Here is a 13,954-nt window from a genome sequence, read left to right as displayed (position 1 = left end):
CAAAATATGAAACATCAATATTTCACAAAACTCAAAAAACACATGAAACAGAAAGCAACATTTCAGACACCGCACTCTGATTGTGTTTTTTTGGCTGGTTTGCACTTGAGGCCTCCTCTGACTACAATAAGTAGCATTAACACGTGCATGTATTTAACGCTTAGACTAAATGCATCGCTTCATATGACAGAAGCACGCATCCAGTGACATGTTTAACAATCTTTAAGCTGGTGCTCGCTCGCTAAACACGCTAATAACAAGAAAAGCATTTGTGCGTACACAAACCGCTAACATGCATGGCATGCGGGAGCACATTTTGATAGATGTTAATGGCATATAATTATAGAACACTGCTATTAGGCAATGTGATTTTATAAAGAGGACCATTGCCCCTGGCACTGTGGCCTGATTGCTGCAAGTGTTGGTTTGATGAATGTAAACCAGGTCTGTTTGCAGAGATGTCAGCCAATGAGAGAGAAAGGGAGAGAAGAGGGTTAGACGCTTAACTCGCAATTAAAAGGAGACATAGTCATGCACCCAAACAAATTTATCACAAATGAGAAACATATCTAACGCACGTCAGAAACTAAACTCATTTTCTGCACATCTCATTATGTTTTTCATCACTTCACACATTCTCCATTGAATCGGTTCTATATTTAACTCTTCAGCATGACTTCTTTTTTCCTCTGTGTTTTTTTCAAACGGTTGGAATTACAATTTCTAAAGAGCATTTTTTTCCCTATTAACCTCAATATAATGAAACCAGATGGATAAAAAAAAATAAGAATTTATCTGTAGAGATCCTAGTCAAGTACTCAAGCTGTCAGTGAGTGGGCAGGCAGTGCTCACACCAGTCCACACTCAGCTGGTGCTATACAGTCTACTCGTGCCCTTGTACTTCGTGCTTTGAGGGGTTTCACCCCTCTAGGAATGCACTCCCTATAATGAGGGTCAGAGGTCAAAGTGCTGCCGTGCCTGGAGGCCGGGATCTCCCAGGCACACTCAGTCACTGACTCTGTCCCTATATTTAAATCCTGCCTCAGGACATGTTTTTCAAAGGGCATCTCCTAACTAGTTCCTGGTTACTAATTAGTTCTGTGCCATGCTATTTGTCTTTAGGAACCTGAGTGAGGAGGAGGAGGAGGAGGAGGAGGAGGAGAAGGGGGAGGGGGCCAAATGAGGCAGCCTAAAAAAAGATAGCGTATGTTTTGCCTCAGTGGAGACGATAATCACTCAGACAGTCCTCTGCTGCAAACATGCTGAAGTATGTATCAACAGCTGAAATGAATGCCAGTGGTGTTTCGTCGTGTTTGAATTCTGCGTGCCCACTCTTTAGTGACAACATCTGTGTGATACTGTTGTGGCTGAAATTAAATAAGGACGTGGATTTTTTTTCCCCCCCTCCCCGTACAAGCTGCTTTTAGAGGAGTGGTAACTGTGCATGCTATCACTCCCAGCTGGCTGGCTCTGTCTCTCTCAAGTCAAATCATTATTGGATTACATTTTCTGGCTTCATAAAATGCGGTTAAGAGGCACTTTAGACATATGTGCATGACCTGCTTTCCAGAGATGGCTATCAGAGCAAAAGTGACAGGTCAATTGCTGATTTCTGTTCCGTAAAAAGGGAAAGGGGCTCCCAACCCTGAGCACTCTAAATGGATGCATGTTCCCCCCTCTCTCTGTGTCTGCTTCTCTCTCTCTCTCACACACACACACTCATGTTAAAAGTACTGTGGTAGCATCGGCACACACACTCATCCCAGAGCGTGTAGCATGCCCGTTTCATAAGCCTGTGTGTATGTCTGTATATAATTGTATAGTGGGAAGACACACACTTAATGGAAGAGGCTCTTCACTCTGACAGCTGGGTGGTGCAGATGAAAGGTCTGCTGTAGCATGTTGTCTACCACTTGTGGAGTATCCAAAGAGACCCAAAGCTCTCTGGAGTGGACGACACAACAAGCTTACGCACATTCTTCTTTGATTAATCTACAAGCATCGGTGTGCTGTGAAGTGCATACATTATGACGCAGAATTAGATCTCGATGCATTTATATACAGCTGGAATTTGTTTATACCTCAAATGGAATCAAGCACTATCCAAACGTGCATTAGTGACACAGATGAAATTACTCTTCAGTTTATTTGCTCTTTGGCTCTACAGTCAAATCCGAAAGCAGAATTGGAATTTGTGCCGACACATCCTCACATTTAAGTCTCTAGAAGGCTTAACCTCCACACAGACTGAAGACTACTACATTTCCCACCATGCAACTGTGTAGTCTTTATAGTTGTCCGTGTGTGTATTTATTCAGCTTGAGAATAGATTTTATTTGAAAAAGCAGAAAACGTGAAACATTTCAGGAAGATTTTTTCCACTGTTTGACTTTCTAATTTATTGAAATTATCTTCTGCTTTTTGTTGTTGTTGTTTTTAGGAGCATCCTAGATCTTCATGACAAGGTTAAACTCACATATTTAACTTAAGTTTAGTTATTAAAAACGGTCTGCATCATTGTGCTCATGGTTGCCATGGTGATGCCGCCCCTACACAAAATATACTTTTTGCTGAAATGCATCACTCATCAATTTGTGTGCATCAGATTATTTTGTGTGGCTAACGTTAGCTGTTAGTTGCCTTGCCCTACTGCAGACTAGCATCCACACGCCTGCAGGATGTAGTTTATGGAATGTTTCAGTCAAATGGTTATGTTCACTTTTGAAATCCAAGTACTGCAGCACTGCACCGATTTGTACAGCTGTCTGCTTACTTTCCACCGCTCTCATTTACAACTTCCCATTAAAGCCGTCTGTGGAGGCTGCAGACCCTGTTAATGGTGCGTGGAATCATACCATCTTAATAAAGTAAGAATACTTTGTTTAACTGATTAGCTGACTAGCAAAAGCAGCCCCTAGTTGCCACCCACAGTTTAGGAAAATGTGGCTCTTTAACTGCTAAATGCTTAAACATATTTACCAGCTTTTTCCTAATGCTGTCAGTCTGCACGTTGGTGTTGGTGACGTTCGGTGGGTTTATCAGAGCTACCTGCTGCTACAAGGTTGGTAAGACAGCTAAACGGAAGCGCTAAAGATGCTAGATTAGAAAACCACAGCTCCTAGCCTAAGAGAGAGCCATTACACATAACACATAACCATTCAATCCGTTTTTCACTTCAAACATTAAATTAGAGCTTTAACTTTCACAGTGCCGTCTGCTAAGATTCTCAGAGCTAACAACCAGTACTTTTAGAGTCATATTGTGATTACTGCTGTATGACGCCCTTTAAGGCAGTTGTACAGTGATCACATTATGTAAAACTGAACAGCGCATCAGTGCATCTGTCCAAGCAAAGTAACAAGCTCGTAAAGTGCACTTTCGTGTCCTGTGACATAAAAACTCATTTGCATACAGAGAAGGTTTATTACTTCTGTGAAAGACTGCAGCTGAGGTGTTAAAGTCCGCCGCTGAATTTACATTTTCACATCAACACACCTCTTCACTCGCTTTTTAGCTTTTATCTTTTATTTCTGGGAAAATACTTGGTACACAGCAGTAATTATACATTCTGGCAATCCAATTTCTGGCAGCGACAGCAGCAGCAGTTTGTTGGGAATTAATGGTGGAAGAGTAATTAGCATGAGCAGAAAGAAGCTCCATGACTGAACAGAAAGAGAAATGTATGCCACCTACGGAACCTTAGATTTTATCAGCTGAGAAGAGTGTAAAGTGAGCTTTTGGGAGGTGCAGTCCAAAAGCACCAGCTCCCCGACCACTGTGTTAGTACAACTGCTGGTTCAAGAAGGACTACAGATGTTAATGAGCTCCTCTGTGGTAGGTGACCTGTGCTGGGCACTTGATAGCTTCCTGGATTTCAGCCAGTCCATTAAGAGGTACTTCTCACTGTCTTGGCCTCCGTGTTTCAACTGTATAACGATGACGTGTCACCATTGTTAGCAACCCTCATTAAAACTAATTGGTATTTCTATTTGAAAGGTAGCTCATTAGGCAAGCAATGTTTTGTCTCAATAAGGCGAGACGGCAAATACATTTAGTCAATTTTGGAAAACCAACACAGACGTTTCACCGCTTACACTTTAACAAACAGCTGATGGCAATTCAAAAATATCACAGTTCCCTACATGGAAAGTCTTTCTTACCCTCTGGATCCATGTGGACAGACACACGTGATGGGCAAGTAAATTCTTGCAGTCGCAGAAATTCCTCAGCGGGTCACTGGCTTTAAGTTCACCATCCCTGCATATAAAGCACTCTGATGTCTCTGTGGAAGACGAGCAGAAGATGGAGATTATGAATGGTTTCACATTGGATCAAAGGCTAATCCCTGATTCGCGTTAAGATTCATATCAAATATTCATCCATGTATAGCGATACTTATTTCCTATTACAGTGTTCAACACACCCAGTACGGTTCCACAGAGCATTAGACATTCATGTTATTCCCAGTGGGAACGCAGAGAAGGGAATGTGGGCTTATGATGCTTTTTCATTATTTTCTGCCACATATAAACTATTAAAATAGTGCATGCTCACATTAAATACGGCCACAGTTTCAGATAATGAGGTCCAAATATTTACAAGTCATCCCTGTTAGTTAAAAATTCAGGATTCAGACTGCTCTAAATATGAAGTTTCAGAGAGTTTTTTGCACGATGTCAGTGCAAGCAGATATCCTAACATGGTCAGACACAACTTTCGAGGGGCAGCCAATAAGGAGAAAGAGTTAACTGTGAACTTTAAAAGTAAACGTGTATTTAGTTGGTAGAAAAATGGCAGCTTCCTTCTAAAACAATAAAAGCTTTGTTCTACAGATGGTTGCCCCACAGTCGGCAGTCAAAAGCAGTCTGGACGTTTTCAACTTTGAGAATTCTCAGGACATAAGACATCGTCATAGCAACGTGTGCATGTTAGGTGGTAGAAGAGTCAACTGACAGGCCTTTATCAAATGTCCTGGTGGCTTACCACTGAACTTTGGATTATTTTTGATAAGCTAGAGGCAATATAGAAAGTACTGAAAATACATCAAATCCAACTCAATAAAGAGATGAAAAACAATAATGTTGTTTTCTATTTAGTCATTAAGGGAACATTAAAAGGACAATCTATTTAAACCTGTATTTCTACACAGTAAACTGCACTGTAAGCATGAACTCATGGGTTCAGTGGGTTTACCGTGATGACACTGCAGTGTTTATTCAGTTAAAGCAGCTATTACAAAGTTCAACTAGTGCGTGCAAATAACAAAAACAAAAGGTAAGAGTAATTCTCATTCAAAAGTCAGTTTGGAAGTTTTTTACATTCCATCAAAGCCACATTTAGCCTAAAAAAATCCATTAAAAAAAACTGATTGTAGCTTAAAAGTATACACAAGGTGAACACTGGCCGCATTCAGAACTAACAATATTAGCACTGCTGGAAAACTGGGCTGAAGTTGAAAAAGGAATACACTCACCTTTAGGAACTACTGAGAGAAATATCTGGAGAAACATTTTAGTTTTTAAATGTTCTACAAAATTCACCAGCTAGCTGCCAAAACTGTCTGCAGTTTGGGGCTGGGCAGTTAGCATACACTGGGGATAAGGGAGGTTTTTTTCCCCCTATTTTCCTATTGGCAGCAATGCGCATGAGAGCACTGAGGCATAAAACCAAAATAATGAGCTCACACATGCTAAAAACTCCATTAATTGCAGTCAGGTGACAACTCTGTGAGTCTCGCATCTTTTGCATAACCTTCTGTCACTATAAAAATCCCGACGCAGCTGTAGCTATAAGTGTGATTATACCACGTAAAACATTCACGGGTCATTTCATGAAAACCCGATCCCTCCCACCTGACCCCATCAGAATCAGCTGATGTTGTCTTTGTGTAGTAACTCAAGTATAAAGTGAAGCCATGCATAATATTCCTTTCATACTGCAAATATGTTTCAAGTTACATGTCTCCAAGGTACGTAGGGGTGAGTCAAAATGTAGCATTTTTAAAAATTTACATTGTTTTTCCTGTATTTCTTTCTCCATCATAACTCATGACATGAAATTTTCAGGGCTTCTAACACCAGATCGAGTTTACACCAAGCGTCACATTTGTTTTGTTTCTTGCATTTTTCTTTCTGACCAACCCTGAGCATCACTGTCATGGAATACCTCATAGCTTCAATAGCAAAACTGCACTATCTATGACGTAGAGGAAGAGATACAAGCATTGGTACCCTGACTGTTTGATCTGTGTTCTCATAACTCACTGGAGAAAACTTGAAAAAATTTATTTTAGGCAAACTTTCAGGGCTTGTATCATCATGTGGGATAGGCAGGATATGAAAGGACTCCTTTTACCCTATATTTTAATAGCAGGCTCATCTTCTAACTTTGATTCCTTCTTGGTGAAAAAGAATTCTTTCATTTGTGAATGTACCTTAATTGCTATGTTCACATGTTCTATATATATGTTTGCAACAACCACGGGTCCTTACAATCTGAAATCTGAACCGACCCTTATATAGCATAGAATAGCCCTTTATTTTCATTGTACATATACAACAAAGTTGTGGAAATATAGGTTAATCTAAGCTAAGGTGGTGTTTTGCCCCCTGTAGTGCTGAGGTCAGTACCACACATTCTAAAACCCCAAATTTCCATTGCTTCCGTCCTCATGCAAGACTGTGTTTAGCAACAGGGTGTAAAGAAAGGTCAGGAGCTGCTAATTGTTAACAACAACACTTCATCTGCTGCCATCAAAACTCCTAACAGCTGCTTTGAGCTCACAGCTGAAGCAAAGCCTAAAGTCTCGCAGTAAAATGATCTGTCCCGGTTCAGTTAGGGGTGGGCATAAAAGTAGAGAAGAATACATCATGTGCGAGCTGCCAGACATGCGGTCCTGGCCCTAGGCTGGGGTTAGCCACAACATCCATCCAGTGCTTTATGCCCCATTGTGCTGCAACCAGCACCTCTGATTTAACAGCACACTTTGCCATGATCGTCCGTCAGTGATGATTCCCAAGCAGCAGCTTTGAAGCTAAATACTGGACAGTAGCTAGAAGCCAGGTCCGCTGGTTTCATCCCAGAAAAACACTGAGAGACGGCAGAGAGGGCTAGCTGTCATCTGTGCGCTCGCCTGATAGGAGGATGAACTGCTGCCTCAGAAGCTCCTGTCTCTTTTGGGCCTCTCGCTGATCTGCATTGCTTCAGGTGAAAATCTATCCTCAGATGAAAAATCTTTTAATCAAAGGAAGAGTCTTTAATGCAACCCATCACGATCTGCGTAAGCAGATTTTATTACTGACCATGCATATATTTCACTTTGCATTAAGATCTCTGGAACAGGCTGTGTAAAGGAGGAAACCCTAAACTTTTATTTTTGATTCAGTCCCAAAGCTTTTGAGATAAATGTCTGGTGTTTAGCTGCTTGCTTTACCTCACTGTTATTGACAGCAAGCAACTGGCCTACTGCTTCCACTGACACACTTTCCACATACTAGTATGTCAAAATTCATCTGTTTGCTCGCCTTTAGTCTGCCTTCCTAACAGTATAGCAAGTTTAGTTGGTTTTCAGTCACTGTCAAAATAAGTTTGTATGTGCTGAAGAGTTTGCAGAAAATAATGGAGCCATGTACAGACATACCTATAGAGAATGACAATCTAGCTAACAGGCAGTCTGAGTGATTCAACAGCCTGACCGAAAATATTGCCAAAGTTACTGTGATGGCAGGTTCACCAATTATACGCACAAGTCCTTTTTAACATTTCACTCCCCCGAATCTGTGCTGCTTTTACGATCATTATGGCAAGCCCTGGGGCACTTCTGGAGCTAAATAACAGCACTACTGCTGGGAAAATAACTAGAAAACAACATTACAACAGAGATGTAAACATGCAGTGTGTCAATCGTAGTCGAGCTGACACGTCTGCGTGATCTGTGACTCCCATAATTAACTGTCAGTGGTGTCAGCGTTCAGCAGAGTTTCACATGAAGGTGGGTGCTCCACTAACTGGCTGAAGTCCTCCTCTCTGCACGATTTAACAGCCAACAAAACTTGCTCTGTACAGCAGCAGCAGCAGCTCTCAGCTGTGCGCTTCCATACAGGGTGATGATCTTATCACAAAGCAGAACGTACCAACACTCTGTCAAAAGCTCTGTTTATGCTACTTGACTGTGAAACCAGCTTCAGTTGCAAGGCATGTCAGTGATGTTTTAATTCGCCGCTGCTCAGTATCACACATGAAACCTGAGAGAAAACGACACAGGGATGGAAACCATAATCTCAACAGAGGCAAACTGAGCAGTGTTACTCGAGGTTGAAACACTGTACAGTGCACTACAAAGTAAACAAATGAGGAAAATGCCAGATTGGGATAATTTAATTGTCCACTGCATTGCTAACGACCTCATTAACAAAAGAATGATGGGAAATCAGCATGGTCTGGGCGAGGAACCGCCTGTGTGACAGCCATCTGGCTACAATGGTTAGGGGGGGTTGCGATGGGGGTTGGGGAACTTGTAAGCTAACACCACGACCATCGCAACTTCCAAGTACAGACCTAGAGCACCTCTAGATGGAAGTTAGTGGTGTTTTACTAAACAAGTGTAAATTTGAAATTTTTCTCTTTAATTACTGAAAACTATAATGTGACCAAAGTCTGAAAATGAGAGAAAATATCAAGAAAAAAGAATAATTGTTGACTGATCATTCAAGTAATATGGGGGAAAAAGACAATAATAATAGTGGACAAGAAATCAATTATTTGTCTCAGCATTTAGGTCTATTGTAAGTAATTGAAATATACAGTATAATATCCACTATGCATCAAACCCACAGAGTGTATTTATGCACACCTAAAACACTGTATCATCCTTAAACACCTGCTATAGTGGTGTTTTTTTGACTGGCCTACGACAGGTAAAACCAATGTGAAGGCAACACCACCTCATATGGTGTATTAACCACCAAATGGACCCATTTTTTCAAGGTTATCATAACTGGTTGATGGACTGTAGCAATAAAAATTCAATGATAAATTCATATTGCAGTGTCTTCCCCCAAAACTGGGTGTGGCCATAGTTAAGTTAAACTAAACTAAAAACAAATTAGGCGTGAAAAAGCATTTTGGTTCATTATAAATTTAAAGTAGAGTTTAAAAATGAGACAAAAGTCAAGTCAAATGCTGTGCTTGAAATATATTATAGGTTCTGAATTTTAAAAGTAAAAGTGAAACCAATGACAACTTGCCATTTTCAAACAGTACAAACTTACTGAAACAAGCAAAAGTGAAACTAAATCAATATCAAAACTAAAACTCAAAAGAAAATTTAAAAAAAACTATCACAACCGTAGTCAATAACCACTGAAGCTTCGAGGTATGTAAAATTTAAAAACAGCCATAAAACTTTGGCTCTGCTGTCGTCCAAATACATTTTCTCAACTGCAACTCCTCCAAATTTGGTAAAAGAGAAATCAAGCACAACATCCACTGTAGTTATACAGGCAGAAGGCGGCCTTTCAGTGAATTTGCCCACTACACCTCTATACTGCCATATAAATGCTAACTGACGTAGACTTTTGAGCAATCAAATCGATGTGAAGGACCTGATTTAAATCTCCTCACTGTGACCTTAAGAAGCTGCCCACTGTTTACTTACAGCCCTCTGTGCCAATAGCTTATTATTAAATGTCAATGATATTTAAGCTCTTTATTTGTTTTTCATTTGCTTTTTCTGGCAAATTAGAAAACTTATCTCCAAAAGTCTGATAACAGAAGAGTGAAATTCATGTTCTTCCTGCTTCAAACATTTTAATCTGATGTCAGAGCAGGACAGAGACAAAGGCAGATCCTGACTTTGTTTCACACATTTATATGCAAACAGCACATCATATATATACATATATATATATATAAACACTACTCAAAATGTAGGTTAACAGTAGCTTTAAATTCCATTGTTCTGTTAAGGCACTTTTGACTATGTATAAGTGTGTGTGTAAAAATATGCATCTACACCACTGCGGTGACCTTCTGACCTCAGATTCCAAAGCGTGAAGTACCAAAAACAAACATTCACTCCACAGTTAACATACTTTAAGAGCACTGTGTGTATCATACATATATAAAGCTTAGAGAATTGCATTGGTTAGTCACTGTCAGTTAGTTATAAAAAACTGAATCTGCACTTGATTTTTGTGTTTAGTTTAGGACTAAGACAAAGTGATGATAGATTTCTTTTAATGTTTAAACCAAGAAAACAGGCTTTACATGCTACAGCGTGTGACAAAGTGGTTAGGCATGAACTCATTTACCACTTGTCCCTTGACCTTATTGTTATTTTACAGTCAGCCATAATGCTTTAATTTAGACATTGCTGGTGTAACTTTGCTTAACACACTATCCCAGGTTTGTTTGTGGTAGCAGTAGTTACATCCATTACATCCATGCATATGTTTTTTTAAAGCAAACACTACTAACCATCAGGTCACTTGAATTTTCTTCTGTTCACAGGCAAATGTCTGGTAAATTATGTTTCTTCATGTTGCTTTGGTTATACTTACCATGTTTGTCCATTTATTCAGGTCCTATATTTAAGACAGGTAAATGGGAAGGGCCGCCCCAGTACTTCCTGTTTATATAGGGACATGAGGTCATTGATCGCATCACTGGGTGCAACCAAATGAAGGGTTTTTCATTTTGCAAAGTATTGTTTAGTTTCTTTAAAGTAGCCTTTTAAGTTGTATTGTATGCAGTGTTTTACTTTTCAAACCATTTAGCTGAGGAAATGAGTTTGTCAACTTCATGCATAATCTTATTCCTGTTCTTTGTTTAGAATTGTATTGTTTGGTCTGACCTATTTGTTTCAATGGTAGAGACTAACAAGGTTCAGGTGTGGGTAAAGTCCTGTATAAAGCAAGTGGGATTTTTGGCTACCAGGTTGATTGTTTTATGGTAGAATGGAGATGCCAGAAATAAAGTATACTTAAAAAAAAGCTTAAATAGTCTGCTGATGCTGTTTACTTATCACCTTCCTTGCCTCTTACGTTATGCTACCTCACACAGTGATACAGACTGAGACCCATTGTTTTTTTAAACAACCTGAACTTATTATTTTTTAAAGGTAGCTTTGATAACTTGGTTATAAAAATGTGTATGAATGTGTTCAAATATGCGCTTTGTGCCAGCGGGCTTTGACAACAGCACATACACTCCCTCCCCGGAAGAAACAGCCCAATGACCCAGGCTGTGGTTTCAGTTCTGAAACATCTGGCTGTCAGAAATGCACAGCCAGCTGTTTCATTTCATTTCCAAGAAAAAAAGACAATCTCTCATTTCTGTTTGAACAAATAAACTGAAAGTTGTAACATATCATCAAATGTCAAGCACATACCTATAAACAAACTTCTACATGACTCTGCCGGAGACAGAGGTCGGTACTCGGAGCCCATGTCTCACTCTGTGTTGAGAAACAACTCCTTCCACTCTCCTCTGACTGTTTTCAGATACCAGCAAGTTGCTCTACTTCCTGTTGACATTCCTCTTTTTTCCCTCGCTGAAGACGGATGGACATTTAGAGACGAATTGACATGTCAAAACAGAAATTTACCACAGCATAGCTCCACTTTCTGTCACTGCGCTCGGTCAGCTGATAAGCTGTGTTTTTGTTTGAACGGAAGTTGTGAAAGTGAGCAGCCAATCACAGCCGTGAGCTGCAGCACGTCACGACAGGAAGCCACATGAAAGAAAAGAAGGGGAGAGAGAAAGCGGAAGAGAAAGAGAGTTGGAGAGGGGCTCTCTGCTGGATTTCATTGTGTTGCTTTCAAGAAGGTCTAAAAAACAGATGCTGCTGGCCATAAAGTGATGACTCACACAGCAAAAAGGTGCTTTTCTGTTTGCTTGTTTAGGGTAAAATGATTTACGGTGAGCATTGTTTCATGGTGAGGGAGGAGCATGAAGTGGATGAGACTTTTTCCAAAAAACACCAGAGTTGCAACAAACCATCGCGTACAGCCACTGCTGGGAAATGATTAACAGGTTCTGGAATTTCCCCACACGTCTTTCTGCATTGTGTCGGAACACATTCATCGATGGAAAGTTCCTCACCAACAGTTTGTGACATTTACGTGTCCCTTTACTGCTGCATTTTGATAGATCTCCTCCTGCAGTTTCCTTTTTGTAAGTAAGGCCAGGCCATGAAACGCACACAAAATGTTACAGCTATCACAGACACAAGGGAATAAAGATTTTCAGTTTATCTGTGAGTGTCTCTGGGTAGAAGCAAGTAAATGCAAGGTTATAACATTTTAAGTTAAGAAGCACATCAAATACATGAGAAGCAAAAACTCCTTATGAAATGAGCTAGTTGTTGTCAGTGTGTTAGTAAAGGTTTTAGAACTGCTTATTTCATAATGTATGAATGAAAGGTCAGCAGGACTTTGAGACTCAAACAAGTATCAGATAAAGCACGACGTGATACAGAACATCCAAATATTCACTGCAAGATGCAGACATGACCCAACTCTTCCCAACTTGAATCAAGAAGAAATAATAAAACTTTAATCGTTTATAGCTCAACTTTTCTTATTTCTACTTTCACCAGTCTAAACCTGGTAGAAAACAAGTAATCTGGGGTGTTGTCAGATGACATTCTTGGCTCCTAAATGTCTGGAATATGTTTGACAAAAAGACGATTTTGCTTACCAGCGTTTATATAGTTTAAATCGTGCAGCCGTGTTTTAAAACACCAGATCACACAGTTAATTTCTTTATACAGAAATCTGAAGAGTCTCATACCTGTTATAACAAAGCACTCAGCTTCAGAAATAGTAATAAAAATATATATATGGAAAAAAATAAAACACATTGGAGAAGTTGTGAGGATGATCTAGGTCTACACTCTGCCTAATTAAATGGCACGTCTCCTACTATTCATGAAGAGCACTTATTAAAACAAGCATTCACATCCAATCCACTAGATAAATGACTTTACACCAAGTGCCATGAAGCCCATTAAATTGCTTCTTTAGAGATGGATCTGGTCCAAACACACAATCAAAGGATTTGACTGGGATTATCTCAGATTAGAAACACTCAGGGACAAATGAGGAGATGACAGGATATCATACATTGAAAGGATAAATTAGCAGTCACATACCAGACCAAATTTGCGATGGGTGTTAGGGAATAAAGAGCGTGGAGGGGGAGACTGAGTGCTAAAAAGCAAGGAACAGCTCTTTAGTTTTTAGTAAGCCCAATGATACATGGCCAACGTAAACCACAGTAAAAGCTTTTCCCTCTCCCTCTAAAACCCCCCTGCCATGTAAATAAAGACCACATCAGGGAAAGAATCAAACACCAAAGTCTAAGAAATGAACGCTAAGTAACTTTTGAGAAATTAATATGTTCATTTGTTATGTTTCTCACGCAGCTCTCTTACCTAACAAACACTTTGAAGTGGATTTGAAGCCCAAGTGCCCAAAGTGGAACATAACTTTAAAAATGCAGCCTTGGTTTCATGAAGTAATGTTGGAGTCCACATATTTCACAAAAATGATCATTAAAGACATTTTTACTGTGTGACTTAGTTTCAGCTCCACTTCAGTCTAAAGTCAAACTTTAGCTTTTCTTTAACTTTGTGAAAAACTTGAACAGTTGTCAGTGCTTGACTGTATTTCAGAGGGAAAACTATTGATTATTGTGGAGAGCTGAGCCTTCGGCAATTCCTTTAATAACTGCAGCGCTACAGAATTTGCAATACACCAAACTGTATTTTAACCAAATATATGAGAATTGTGAGCTTAATTTGAAAATCCAGTGTTAAAAAGCGCTGCTTTTTGCAAGGTGGATGTTTTAGTTCCGCTCTAATTTGAATATTTTAAAGTGAAGTAAAGCAGGCCTAGTGCTGATAAAACACTTTTCAGGAGGATAAATAATGTAGGCACTGGTTAATGTTAGC

The 13,954-nt window shown here is 39.7% G+C and overlaps 1 protein-coding gene across 4 annotated transcripts in view; it reads right to left on the bottom strand.

The window, feature by feature from the left end:
• The window catches only part of LOC116312956, an 85,910-nt gene extending 74,253 nt beyond the window's left edge, over positions 1 to 11,657 (bottom strand). For 2 of the 4 annotated variants that reach the window (XM_031730489.2, XM_039607092.1), the window contains exons 1-2: positions 11,390 to 11,657; positions 4,161 to 4,282 (exon numbers count right to left, since the gene is read on the bottom strand). In XM_031730489.2, coding sequence (XP_031586349.1) covers positions 4,161 to 4,282; positions 11,390 to 11,447 — 180 coding nt within the window. In that variant the 5' untranslated portion in view covers positions 11,448 to 11,657. Of the gene's footprint in view, positions 1 to 4,160; positions 4,283 to 5,473; positions 5,766 to 10,559; positions 10,622 to 11,389 lie in introns of those variants that run through there. The other 2 variants (XM_039607093.1, XM_031730490.2) reach the window with 2 other exon arrangements.
• Between the last annotated feature and the right edge of the window lie 2,297 nt (positions 11,658 to 13,954).

This window comes from Oreochromis aureus, linkage group 23, assembly GCF_013358895.1.
Source record: "Oreochromis aureus strain Israel breed Guangdong linkage group 23, ZZ_aureus, whole genome shotgun sequence".
Classification (NCBI taxonomy): Eukaryota; Metazoa; Chordata; class Actinopteri; order Cichliformes; family Cichlidae; genus Oreochromis; species Oreochromis aureus.
The sequence above is the reverse complement of the archived record's forward strand: the minus strand, read 5'-3'. Positions and strand labels throughout refer to the sequence as shown.